Genomic DNA, 13,910 nt, shown 5'->3' on the forward strand with positions numbered 1-13,910 from the left:
AATGCGCTAAAGTTGTGTAATTGATTCCGCGTAGTTCGTTGGAGTTTATTGGGGTCGTCATTGGCGCCAGCGTGACGAAATGTTGCGGCACGTGACATCCTGATTTTCTGAATTTCTTTTTCCTTCGTCGTTATTTTCTTTTTCACACTCTTTAATTACGTGCTTCTCGGTTCGTTTTATACCTTGCCCGGACGAGCATCGCACCGACGTGCTGTCGTGTATCACTAATGCGTGGTGCACGTTCAAGACGCCAGGCTAGCAGTCGTACTGTAGTGGCTGAATTTCTCATCTACACCGAATAACAACGACATCATACTCCGGCACACCAAACTGCTGCTGTCTCAGACAACGTATGACTAATTGGTTGTGTTTTATACCCTGACTGGATGAGCATCGTAGAGGCGTGACGTCGTCTATCACTACTGCGTGACGTACATTAAAGACCCCAAGGTAGCAATCGTACTGCGTTGGCTAAAATCATTATCTTTAGTGCGTAACAAGGTTTTCATACTCTGGTAGACTCAACTAGCACTTCTTTCTAAATAACTAATGACTAATTGGTTTTGTTTTATGCACTGACCGAATGAGCATCGCGTGAGATCGTGTATCCCTCCTGTCTGACGCACGCTAAAGACGCCAGGCTAGCAGTTGTACTGCATTGGCTAAGTTTGTCGCCCTACAGAGGATATCAATGCCCCTCTACCTTGGCGGCCTAATTTCCCGCTGTTTAAACAACTAACGACACTTTTTTTATTATTTTTTTTTTAACAGAGTTAGATTGTGTTATGGGGCTGGCGCCTAACCATGTCCGGTTAGGTGCACGCCAGCAACGGAAGTCGGCAGGCCGACGGGCAGCCAAATAATGACGCAGCGCCCGTCTCTTCACTGTCATGGACCATGTCACTGACATGGACCTCACTGCCAGCCAAACCTCGTTCTCGTCTACCTCCGTGTTACTCCCAGCGGGGGTAAAGCATCTCGTATTCAGACATATAGTGGTGCTCTCGTCCGTGAAACGACCGCGCTCCGTGCTTCCGCAGAAAAAGAACGCAAGAGAGAGCGAAAGAAAAGAACAAAGAGGGAGAGAAAGAGAGAGAAAAGAAAAAAACGAGACTTTTTTGCCGCAACGGATTGAGGGAAGCGGTTCCCAAGTGTTTGGTTCTCTTTTGTCGCGAGCTGGTGCCAGGGCTCTGCTCGGCGCTGCCGCGTTCCAATTTCCCTATTTTCCGCATGATCCTTCTACTGCTTCTCTCACTCCGACAAACATGCTCCGAGAAAGTCGCATTTACACTGCAACCGCGGAAGATAGCACACTCACAAGTAACATAAGTGTACCCAGTATCTATGTGCACATGTGTTACTGTGGAGACGGGCCGCTTTGCGCCACGTCTCCACATGTGCACACAGTTTCTTCACACTAACACATACCACCTTCTGGGTTACCACTGCATTTGCCACACTAATATACGGCAAAGCAGCAACTTTTTGTTTTTATAACTTTATACTTTGAGAGTTCTTGCCGTTCACCGTTTTTCCCGCACAAAGCTCAAGCATGGAACAGAGTTTTCCCGGTTTTTATATATACTTTTACTGATTCGGATAGTTTTTTTTTTGCCGAAGGGCTATACCGTTAGAGCCACCAAAGATAAGCTACGGTTAGAATATCGGTATTCGATTCCCCGAGTTCCTCGTGGGCGCCGCCATTTTGGTGATAAGTGCCGAGAAGGCGGAATTGGTGGTCGTTACGATTAAAAAATGCGACTTCTTAATCTGTTAGGTACACGGCGCCAGGAAGCTCGGGAGATATCGTTTTGCTCTTTCGCGGACTGTTTGAACTTTTCCGTGTGACGGAGAACCACTTCCCAATGCGTTTCTGGAGAATATTAAGATAACTGTTAACAATGAGCTTAAAAGCTCCACGATGGCTAAAAAGTCGTCACTCTGACGCGTATCTTATTTAATGGCTCTCCACTCTTTTTCACCTCCAGAACCCTAGTAAAAGAAAGTAGTCCGGCTTCTCGCGGAAGATTACTCATCCCCCTTTTCATGTGTTCTGTTAAAGGGAAGCTGAAGAGGTCCTTGCATTCGAACAAACAGTACAAGTCGTATTGTAGACACGTTAAGAAATTACGTGTCTTAAGTTTTATTTCAATCTCGTTAGTGGGAACGTCGTAATATATTGTCCATTAAAATTTCGATTTAGACCTGCCCGTTGCGGCGAGTCGATGGTAACAAAACGCTAGAGCGGAGAGAAAAAAAAACAAAAAAAAACTAGGAAAAATGACATCATCGGCGGGGTCGGATGACCCTTGCTTGCCTCTGAGCTGGCTTGGGGATGTCGTCAATGACGTCACGACGCTCTGGACAGGTAACAGGCGGCAGAGGGGATCTCCGCATGCCTGGCGGCCATCGCTGCACGCATTAAAAAAAGAAAAATAAATAAATGGGGTGTTCATTTACTTTTGCCCCAGATAAGTGTGGTGACTGAATTCACGGGACAGAAAGCTATAGAGCTCCGCTCCTAACTCTGATATCTCGAAAAGTGTTTCAGGTTACCTTTAATATATACGTGAGTGCATCTTACATTAGCTTTATATGTTATTTGTATCCAGACGTACAGGTTTCAGACGCTGAAAGCCACGTTTCTCCCTTCGACAACCAGATCTTATAAAAACTACTAATGCGCAAATCTTTTTTTTTTTGTGTGTGTGTTTGTGTATGTGCGTGTGTGCTTGACGAGTGTATAGTCGAACGATAAGCTACACATCCGAGTATCACTTAAACCTTAACCACCTCGGTGCTAAAACTAATTGTGGCTCAAGCTTCCTTGGAACTAGCGGGAAAACTGGTTTTGCGTCCTCTAGAGAGAGTTAGAGCTGAACAGTCTGCAACAAAACAAAACGACATCGCCCGAGTTTCCTGACACCACACGGTGTCAGGAAATGGGCAAAAGGGAATGGAAAATCTTGATCGCTTCGCTGTAGCCGCTATTTCGTTATAACCGACTTCGCTATAACCGGTCTCGACAGTATATAGTCCTTTCAAGATTCGGTTGTCGAAGAAAGAAACGATGCTTTTGGAGTTTGAAACGTGCACACGTCTCAATAAAATAGCGCAGAGCTAATCTAAGCTTCCACCCCTATCAGGGGTTTCCCCAGGAATTGAAATTAGGGGGGGGGGGGGGGGGCGGTGGCATAGAGAGTAGAGGATTCGTTACGAATTAAGGGGGTACCTTCAGAAAAAACAAGGGGGAGGCGTACACCCCCCCCCTTTCCCATAGAGGGTGTGTAGGGAAATCACATGCACCTAAGTGAACCTACGAAATCAGTAACGTTCCACAAAAAGTTAGAAATTTTTTTTATTACTGTTTTTAAGGCGAAAAAGCAAAACAAAACGAGCCTATAATTTCAACGCCAGCGTTGTGCACGCAGCTTACGAGGCGGAGAAAAAGCGTCCCGGCTCCACGTGTGAGCTTCTTATCAATGAAGCCAGACGAGCGTGCGAGCTAATGGCGCGACAGCCCTTTTCATTGACGCTTCGTTGTCGCATCACTGATGCGTGCACTCATTCTTCCCCCTACACGCTCCGTCTCACTTCCTACAACGGACCGCGTACACGCTCTGCGAGCACTCCCAGCCAATCCGACGCCGTATATCAGTGTCACGTGACCATTTTTCTGAACGGACGCGTGCAGGCGAAGCGCCAAAGGGACACTAACACCCCCCCCCCCCCCCCCCTCCCAAAAAAAGAAAAAAAAAAGTTATATTTTATTATGCGATTCAATATGGTCTCAGAAGACTACTCAATGAGTATTTTGCTACAGCGTCACGTATATTTTTAATAAGATAAAAAAAAACGCAACTGCTCGAAGCCGAAACCGAAACTGGTCTGGGGAGGAAGCAGACATATGGAGGAGGAGAAAGTTACCGAAAATTACGTGGCTGTGAAACTTTTTTTTTTAATCAACTTATTTGCAGCATTTTATAAACCAAAAAAATGGGTATCATATTTTCTGTCTATTTTTATTTTTAGTATCGAGTGTGTGCCGTCTATAACCCACGACTTTGATTATCTTTGGTGGTTGTGTCTATAAACCATAAAAAATGGCACGTGACCACCAAGAAAAGAGTGAGCGCGAAGCCAACCGGCCAGTTAGTTTTCGATCGGCGGTTTTTGGGCGGAAAGAAAACAAATATCGAGCCGCAAATTGTGCTCTCTCATATGTCATGTAGAAATAAAAATCTTGGCGAGCTCACATACCCTGTCAGTGTCCCTTTAATTTGCGGAGCTAATACATAGTACAAAACACGGTCTGCAGATATACTCTCTGAGGTATCTGTACGTTTCGATTTGAAGCATGTGCTTCGAATCCGGTATATATATATATAGAAGTCAAATATCGTTAATTCGAACTCGAGGGGGACCGAAAATTTGTTCTAATTAAACGAAGTTCGAATTAACGAAAGCTCATTAAATGGAGTACTTACGTGCAGCGCTGCGTTGGGCGGCGCTTGTGCATTGAGCTGACAAATAAGTGACCAGTTCCAGGACATTTATTTTCACCGATCACAAAGGGAAATAATCCGTGATGCGTGCCTGTGCGCGGTTCCTCAGTTGTGAATCAACAAAGATCGCTTGGAGCTTGGAGACCAAGTCTAACGCGGCATCCGCATTCTCCTGGCAAGAGAAGTAGCGCGCGGTAGTGTCCAGCGCCGACGCTACGTCCGTTGCAGTAGGTGGGGGCATTTCTTCGCTGGCATCAGAATCTTCGCCACTGAAGGCTGAAGGGTCCTCAGTTGCGGCGTGTCGAGGTTACGTGGCAGCGGCGCAGCGCCGTCACCGTGCAAAGACGAAGGCGCAGCCGCATCAGTTAGCCCGTTCCTGCAGGCATGCTCGGCGGCGCGGAATGTTCGAATTAACCGGCGCGGACGTTTAAGCGTTCGGATTATTGGGCGTTTTCGCACATTGAAATACATATAGTGTAGTCCGGACCACAGCGTCAGTTCGAATAAACCGAAAGTTCGAATTAAGCGTGTTCGAATTAACGAGATTCGACTTACTAGTATATGTACTTCTGTCGTCGTGTCCGTAGCGAACACACTGTGTGTATTTTGAGTGATGTAAATATGAGCAGACTGTGGCTCGAGTGATGCGCTGCGTTCGCGGCACTGCTGGGTTGGTGGCGCAGGGATTAGAGTTCCTGTATAGGAACTCTAGCTGGGATGGCTCGATAGCGCTCCCGCACCGCGGTCCATCCTAAGGAGAGGGGAAGTGTATGGAAACGCGCGCCGCTCCGTCGGTGAGTATAGATTCCTCGGTGCGTGAAAGGTGCTGCGTCAGCGGTCGATATCCCTTCGATCTCTCCCGACGATGCGTGTATCTGTTAGCCCGTCTTATCGGCCGGCATACTCTGTCCTTCTTCGCGGGTGTCGAGAAAGATCTCCGGAGAGTTTCTTTTCACGAGTAACGACGACAACTAACAGGAATGACGAAGCACACTTCGGGGGGGACGGAATGGCGCCCTTCGGTTCATTCGCGTTGCTGTGCGCCGTCGTTTGCTTCCTGTCCTAAAGCCAGAGCCGCTGATTAAAGGGATACTAGAACGAAACTTCGGCGCTTATTTCTTGGTCTATACGTGTTCAAAGGAGCAGTATCACATCGGGCACATCAATCTCTTGTGGCAAAAAGCACGAAAAGAAATGTTCAAACGAATTAAACGTCTGGTGGATGTCGCTAAAGCCTCGTTTGTAATGCCTGTCTAGAAGACTTGACAGGTAGCGACGATGCAGGTAGTGACGAAGAGACAGAGAAAGCTAAGATAGCTGGAGGGAGTGAAGACAGGCAGTCGGTGGTTAAAAGGGTGCCGGCGGTAGGAGACTCGAACATAACAAGGGTTGAGGAGGGGCTCCTGGACAGGGTGAAATGGGATTGGAGGGTAAACGTAGTGGCCCAGTCAGGAAAGTCCATCCTAGACGCTATGGCCAAAGCGAAGGAAGAGGTGTGAGAAAACAGGGAGGGGAGAGAACCTAGTGGTAGTACATGCAGGACTAAATGATGTGTCAAAGGGACGAAGCCAGAACCTCGGCAGGAAGATAGAGTAGGGGTTACGTAAGCTCAGGGAGGTCTCTGAGAGGGTGCATGTGCAAATATGCACCATCCCAGAGAGCGGGTGGTGGAAGCTAACCGGCTGATAAGGGGGATGAGCCGACGATTTGAGTACGGAGTAATGGAAGTAAACAGGGTGGTGTACGAGGCTCTCTCCGACCGTTTTGCATGGGGCACCCTTTACCGTGGAACCACTGGTAGCACGGCAGTCGATAGGATTGGATGCCACATCGTACATTTTTTGGGGGTCCTGGAGCCCTGAGGGCGCGGATGTAAATGAGGGCCAAAATATAGATCCAGGAAAAGGGTTTGGGATGGTGGGATTAAGCCTCGCAGGATAGGAAAAAGAAACAGCTTAACATAGGGTTCATAAACTTGCAGGAGGGCAGGAACAGAATAAAGTGGGAAGAGATCGAGGAGCAATTAGAAAGCGAAAACTTTGCAGTGCATGGATTAGCACAAACACATCTGAGGGATATGGAAGAACCACCATACACAATACCGGGATTTTATGGAATGGGATGCAACCGGGCCAAAGGGGAACGCGGAGGAGGGGGATTAGGGGTGTTAGTGAAGGGTCAGGAATGGGAAAGGGAACGAGAGGGCTGTAAGGAACACATGTGGATCAAAGGCAATATGGGGGTTTGGACACAAGTCTGGGTTTTGTGTATGTAAAAACAGGGAATGGTGCAGGGGAGGGAGCTTCAAATGCATGATTAATGTGGGCTCGTTCTGAGCATGCGCTCTAGACAGCACCCACAAATATGGCGCCCAGTGAATACTCCTTATAAAAAGCGCCCTCGAAAATGGCGTCAAGTGCCAGCGTCCAGCGATGGGCTTTGCAGCCCTTCGCAAAGCAGTAAGGCAATTTCACTCATGCATTTGAAGCTCCACGTGAACGTCTAACTTCATCGTGTGCGATAGCAACAGACACTCGGCGTGAGCATCTGTTTCATTATCTGCTACGCGAACCACTGAAGCAGACGATGGAGCAGACGACGTCGCAGATGATGTAGCAGATGATGGTGCTCATCCGGGCGAATCCCGGACAAACGCTCGCCGGACAAAAGCTCATAGGACAGCAGCTCATCGGACAAAAGCTCACCCATTTTTAACAGACCCGGACAAAAGCTCGCCCATTTTTTAACAGACCCGGACAAACGCTCACCAGGAGAAAATTTCATGTTGGTCTTATAGAGAAACCAAGTTTAGAGAAAAAGGCGATGACCCTCCTTTTAGTGAATTCGAATGAGCGATCCATAGACCTATTGTAATGCACGCTAGAGGTTCAACTGGCGTTAGTGTCTATGCAACTTCAGAGAGGCAAATTGAAGCAGACAGCAACCAGTCTACTTTTGCGGTGTTCCTGCCCTTACAAAAAATTTATATCTGGCCAGATCTGAAGTTTTCAGATATGGCCATATCAAAAATTGGCCACATATAACCTGATATGGTATATCTGCCAGATATAGCCTCATAATGCCAGATATAGCCTGATACCCTTGGCCAAGTATGGAAATCCCACATCTGGCTAAGTAAGGATATTCCAGATCTGGCCAGGCATTTCAAAAGGACACAATCCTAAAATCAGCACTTCATATCTTTTTTATTGTCTACAATTCTCCCAAGTGCCCCGGCCCGCACTCGAGGAGTTATGGAAGCGGTGATCCTTGCAGCTGTTCAGAAAATTTTATTCCACAAAAATGCACGCTCGCTGCACGCAACAAACATATTCAACGGTCTCGCGGGGGACTGGTCTGTAGTATCAACTAGAGTTTAAGGCCCATTAAACAGTAAAAAGTTGATCATGACGCGACCCCTCACCACACAAAGGTAGCGGCACGACCACCGGCGGAGGAACTCTTGTTCGCCAAGGGAAAACCGCTGGTCGTCCAGGTAGGCGGTGAGTTCTTTTCGGATGTCCCACAACAGCGGCCACAACGCGCGGCGTCGTTGTCGCTGGGCCGTCGCGACACAACGGTTTCGCCAGAGCACCCACTCACATATTGCCACTAGTAGCAACGCAAAGGCGCCCCGCGGGCAACGGCCTTGTGTGACGTACACGTCCACCCCGAGACCTCGAAACGAGCGCTGTATTACGCGCCATAGGTCCCTCGCCGGTACACACTCTCTCACGACGTGCGCGTTTGTTTCTATTGCACCACAATTGACGCACTGTGCGTCCCGTACCACTCCCCAGCGGAAAAGCCTGTCTTTTGTTGGGAGGACACCCCAACCCTTTAACCATTCAAAATCGCGCACGTGGTCCGGCAGCGTGGACGACGTCAGTGCCAGCCACGGGTACGGCTGCACCGTGCCCGGCGGCGGCGGGGGTTGGTCTGCCACCACTAGGCGTTCAACAAGCCTAGACGCCGGGGCCTCGAGTATCTCCTCTCGTGACACGTGGACGCTGAGCTTGTCGAAGAGATCCGCGGTAGACCTGTAAAATGCAGGGGTCGTCTCCGCTCGGGGCCGAAGAGGGCTCGGAAGAGAGTCTCCCAAAAGACGGTTATTGGCGCCGAGGAAGTAGAGCGTGAGTGGCCGTGCTGGGTTGTCGTGGTCGTCAAGGATTGCCAGGGTTGTCTTCAGGGCCAGTAGGGGCGCTGCCAGCTCGATGCACGGAAAGCTCCACCCTCCTTCACAGCGGGGGAGGCATAAGCGGGAGCGCCTCACGAGTTCTGTTCGGTTGTTCCAGAAGAAGGTAAACAACGCCGAGCGCACTTGGAGGATGAAGGGGCGCGGCGGGAGGGCTACGCGGGCCACATGCCACAACCTTCCGCAGAAAACCGTCTGAACAAGGTACCGCCGCACAGCCATGGGGAAGTCGTAATGGCCAGCCTCAGCGGCCTTCTCTATGATCTCTTGACGCAGGTTGGACCAGGTCTCCGGAGCCACGCCGGAGGCGTCGTACGAGATTCCAAGAATGGTAACGGACTGGGCTCGCGGCAGAGATGGCGGGCACGTGGGGGGAGCCCCGATACAGAGAGATTTGCTTTTTTCAGGGTTCAACCGTGCGCCGGAGAGGCACGCGTACTCGTCGAAGAGTCGGAGGGCCTTCACCAGGCTGTCTTCGTCGCGCAGGTAGAGGGTCACGTCGTCCGCATACGCCGAGACGCGAAGCTCACCGGAACCAGGTAGAGCAAGTCCGCTTATGCTGGGGTGCCTGTCGACTCCAACCAGGAAGGGCTCTAAGCTGAGGACGAAAAGTACCGGGGACAGCGGGCACCCCTGCCGAACTCCTCGTGTTACCGGAAAGCGTGCCACTAAGGAGCCATTCAGGAACAAGTCACTCCGCAAGTCACTGTACAAGGCTGCGAACAGCTGAGCACTCTCGGAGGAGAAGCCAAACCCGTCGAGAACACCGAGCAGGTATTGGTGCTCGACGCGGTCGAACGCCTTGGCTTGGTCCAACGACACGAGAAGCCCGTTCGCCCGTCGGGAGCGTGTGAACTCCAGGATGTCGCGAGTGAGAGTCGTCAAAGTATGTATGCTGCGGCCCGACACCGAGCACGTCTGTCGGGGGTTTACCAGCTCCGGTAGGAAAGTTTGCAGACGCGAGGCTAGGGTCGCCGCGAGGAGCTTGTAGTCACTGTTTAACAACGTTATCGGGCGCCATGCCCCGGGGTCGGCATGGTCACCACCCTCCTTGGGGATGAGTACGATCCGTCCCAGCCGAAAGGATGGCGGTAGGAGGAGGTCTTCAAAGTAGACCCGCACGACAGCGGTAAAGAAGTTACCGAGAATGTGCCAGAACGTGCGGTAGAACTCCGCTGGGAGACCGTCCGGTCCTGGTGCGGAGCCGTTCTTCATCCGCTTCAAAACGTTCCACAGCTCGGTCACGGACGGGGGCCGCCGCAGGCCCGCGTCATCCTCAGCGGAGATCTTGGGGAGGCCGCTGAGGAGAGGGTGCGAGGACACCGAATAGCGATCAACCGGCGCGTCCGACTGGGCCAGCGATCGGAAGTGGGCTGCGAAGCGACCATTGTCAAGGTGGCCGGGCGACCCCGATGCGGAGGGCGTCTGCTGTCTTTCAAAGGCTTGTAGGCTTGTGCGATGGGTGTAGCGCAGTACCTCCGGGTGGACCGACGGGCTCCCCTGAGCCTGCAAGACAGTAGCCGCGGTGGAGTCCCACCGAAGGTATCGTTCGTAGCGTCTCTGCAGCTGGTCGAGGTACGCCCTCATGAAGGGGGTCAAGACGCCCCCTCGGCGGACGATACGGATTCGGAGGATAGTGTCTTGTAGAAGCCCTCGATGCCGTTCGCGGAGGTGCCGTCCCATCAGAGTGCTGAAGCTTTGCCATTGACCTTTTAGGCGGTCCCAAGACGCCGGCTCTGGGCGCACGCCCACTAGCGACTCCTTGACCAGGTTGCCTAGCGTGCGGCGCGTGGTCTCGTCGTGGAGGATCCTGGAATCCAGATGCCACGGACGTGGGGAGCGTGCGACGGCAGAGTCGAAGCAGAACTTGATAAGTAGCGGACGGTGATCGGAAATCTCTTCTGGGCACGACGGGAAGTCCACCGCAGTGCAGGTCTGTAGCGCGGCAGATAGCGTGCGAGGCAAGTACAGCCGGTCTATGCGACTTCCCGAAGCCCCTCTGTTCCACGTCGACTGGTGGGTGGATCCATGTAGTAAGGACCATCCGTCTACGAGGTCGAAGTGCCTCACAAGCCGCCGAAGTTCACGGGCGGACCAAGTTGAGCGACCCTGACCAGGACCCCGAACGTCGGCGTTAGAGTCCAGAACGCAATTGAAGTCGCCGACCAAAAAGCACGGGCCCGCGTCGAGTAGATGCACGTCCAGGCTGCGGAAGTACTCGTGCTGGAAGGTCGATACAGTTGGTGCGTAGACAGTGACGAGGCGAAATTTTCGTTCACCGAAGGAAAAGTCCAAACGAAGAGTCCTTCCCTCCGTATCAAAAAGATAAGTGGCATTGCGCAGCAGACTGCGATTGCAGACAACCACGCCCACGCCCGTCGCGCGGCGCGGCGCGTAAGAAAAAAAAGCAGTCACAGAAAACCGGGATTCGAAATCCGCAACGTCACGGAAGCGGGCAAAGTTGGTGTCTTGTAAGCACAGAAGATCGCAGTTCTGCATCCTCGCGAAATGCATCACTTCAGTTTGCTTCGCTGGGTTTCGAAAGCCCCGCACATTCAGGGATAATATGCGAAGTGTGGCCAGTATAAAGTAAAAAGGGGGATAGGGACGCCGGCGTGTTGATTAAAACGTGGAGCTGTCGGACGATGCTGGAGAGGGGTCCCGACGCGGGGGGAGGACTTTCGCGGTTTCTTGGGGCACGTGGCTCGTGGGCCCCCACTGTCAGTTGAGCGGGAACCGCTGCTCCTGAGGGGACGCTTGGAGTCCTCGTGCGTTAGTCGGTTCGAGTCGGATTCCGGTGTTTCAGTTGTGGTCGTATCCATACTGTCGGTCGGTGTCTCTGCGGAGCCACCTGGAGCGGGGTTCTCGTCGATGACGAGGTGGTCGCTGTCGCTGGACACCTCGCCATCACCCGACGCTTGGCTCCACGCTGCATAGGTGGTGTCGCCGACAATAACCGCGGCGGTTCGGGCAGAGTCCGTCGCTTCGGCTGAAGTCACCCCCGAGCCGGTCGGGCTTGGCTCAGGTGGGGCGGGTGGGGGCGGCGACGGAAGAGGCGGTGGTGCGGCCGCGGCTGCGGCGTCAGGTGGTGCCGGAGGGGCGACGGTGGAGACGGTTGGTACGGCCGGAGCTTCGGGGGCGATGGGACGGGTCGCGTTTCCTGGGTCCAGGGCCGGGAAATCGGTGGCGTAGTTTCCGGTGACCATGGAGGAGTAGCTTCTCTTGGCCGTGCAGTCCACAGTCGCGTGGGTTCCACCGCAGCGTCCACAGTTGGCAGTGCAGCCCTCGGTTGGGTGCCCGAAGACACCGCAGCGGTCGCAGTAGCCCGTCGTACACTGTGCCCGGACGTGGCCCTCCTGCCTGCAGCGTCGGCATACGCGCTTCAGGCCGCGGTAGTCAAAAGTAGCACGATGTCCGGCGACGCGCAGGAAGTTGGGCAGGGGGTTAGCCTCCTTCATCTCCATGCGGATGAAGCGGGTTCCTGTTTTCACAGTCGCCGTTCGGTGGTAGGTTGCGTAGGCGACGTCGATGACTTTGCCGTACGGGGCCAGGGCTTGGACGAGCTGGTCGTTGCGCGCAAACGTCGGCAGGAAGAGGCAAGTCACATTCGTCACCTGCGGACCCGTCGGCACGATGGGGACTGACTGGTTGGCGATGGAGACGCTGCCGGCCTCACGAAGCTTGAGGGCGGCTGCACGGGTGTTGACGACGACTTGGAAGTTTGTACCTCCTAGGTGCTGCGCCGAGAAAATTTCGGGCAGCCCCACAATGGCGGATATCCCATCAATGAGATCGTCCGCCGATGTGCCTACTGGCACGACAACGTCGAAAGCGTGCGCTTTCGGCGGGGGAGAAGATTCCGTCGACGCGGCCGCCATGGCGGTTTGCACCCTCGCCGGGGCGCTCGACGACACGTAGCCAGGGACCGCAGAACGCAGGTCCCGGACGAGATGCAGCCAGGAAACCAGGAACTCAGGAACAGCGACGAGATGTTTCAGCTGCCTAGTGATCGCTAATTTTGGACAATTCCATGGTTACACAGTATCGAGCGTAATTCGTAGTCACCCTGAACAAGCGTCCCATAGGCCTCAAGTACCTCTCATATCACTTTTAAATTTTCTCATCAATGGCAGCGCTTATGATACTGTGCATTCTGTACAACCTTCAGCCAGGCTGAGCCGCCGAAATCTCTTACCATATTATCATTCTCGTGATTGTTTTTTGAGCAGGAATTACTTCAAAGCCGAGAAATCACAACAAACAAAACCGGGATTTAGCTCGGATTCAGCGGAGTTGTTTATGACATTTTTAGCGTTTCTAACTTAATATCAGCGTCTTTGAAGTTGCACGAGATTGATATTAATGTAATAGATATGTCTGCAGCTCATCCAGGTTGAAGGTTGGACAGAATGCACAGTACTGACATTGGTGGGATATTTTAAAGTGGTATGGCAGGTACTTGGGTTCTGTCAGGCACGTGTTCAGGGTGACTCCAAAATACACTCAAATCTGTGTAACCATAGAATTGCTCGAAATTTTCGATCACTAGGCAGCTGAAGAAACACCGTCCCCATGATTCCTCGAGTACAGGCCGAGGCGCTTTGGGATTTAGCAAATTGTCTATTCGGGCGTAATATTAACACTTTGAAATAATTATGCTACATTGAAATCCTCGTGAAAACTAGCACAAATAATCTCAAACTTAAGCTTGTCAACGCTGAAGTTTGGGATTACTTGTGCGAATATTTAGCTCGCGAACAATGAGTCATTCAGAGTTTGCTAACAAAGAATTTTTTTTTACTTTTTTTCACTTTTTAACATATTGAAAACCGGCCGCCAGATAAGTCTGTATATACTCCAAATAAGTCTGTATATACGTCATATCAGGCTGTATATATGCCAGATAAGTCTGTATATACGCCGGATAAGTATGTATATACGCCATATCAGGCTTTATATGCGCCAGATAAGTCTGTATGTACGCCAGATAAGGCTGCATATAGGCCGTATATAATCATGTAATGTTTGATATGGAGAGATATGGCCCAGATATAAGATTTTCAAACGGGTGTGCATTATGGGAAAACGCGCGTGAATTTTGTCTCTTCGCCGAAAAATGACATGAATAACTTTTATTACCTCGGTTGTACCGGATAGTATGTACCTTCATTAATATTGCAAAAATGTAATTGCTTTAATTACAGCATTTT

The 13,910-nt window shown here is 51.5% G+C and overlaps 1 protein-coding gene across 1 annotated transcript; it reads right to left on the minus strand.

Annotated features, from left to right (window-relative positions):
* Positions 1 to 11,218: 11,218 nt before the first annotated feature.
* LOC120840915 lies at positions 11,219 to 12,578 on the minus strand. The gene is made up of 2 exons (XM_040211691.1): positions 11,552 to 12,578; positions 11,219 to 11,445 (listed from the first exon to the last, which is right to left on the minus strand). The coding sequence occupies exons 1-2, from the start codon at positions 12,576 to 12,578 to the stop codon at positions 11,219 to 11,221; spliced, it is 1,254 nt and encodes a 417-aa protein (XP_040067625.1).
* Between the last annotated feature and the right edge of the window lie 1,332 nt (positions 12,579 to 13,910).

The sequence above is a fragment of the Ixodes scapularis genome, unplaced genomic scaffold (genome assembly GCF_016920785.2).
Source record: "Ixodes scapularis isolate PalLabHiFi unplaced genomic scaffold, ASM1692078v2 PGA_scaffold13__105_contigs__length_92229423, whole genome shotgun sequence".
NCBI classification, from domain to species: Eukaryota; Metazoa; Arthropoda; class Arachnida; order Ixodida; family Ixodidae; genus Ixodes; species Ixodes scapularis.

Excerpts from the sequence above, each read along its gene's own strand:
- LOC120840915 (XM_040211691.1), bottom strand. The coding sequence starts at position 12,578 with ATGGCGGCCGCGTCGACGGAATCTTCTCCCCCGCCGAAAGCGCACGCT. Across the intron at positions 11,446-11,551 it reads CGACGAGAACCCCGCTCCAG|GAGCAGCGGTTCCCGCTCAA; the intron begins GTGGCTCCGCAG and ends GCGTCCCCTCAG.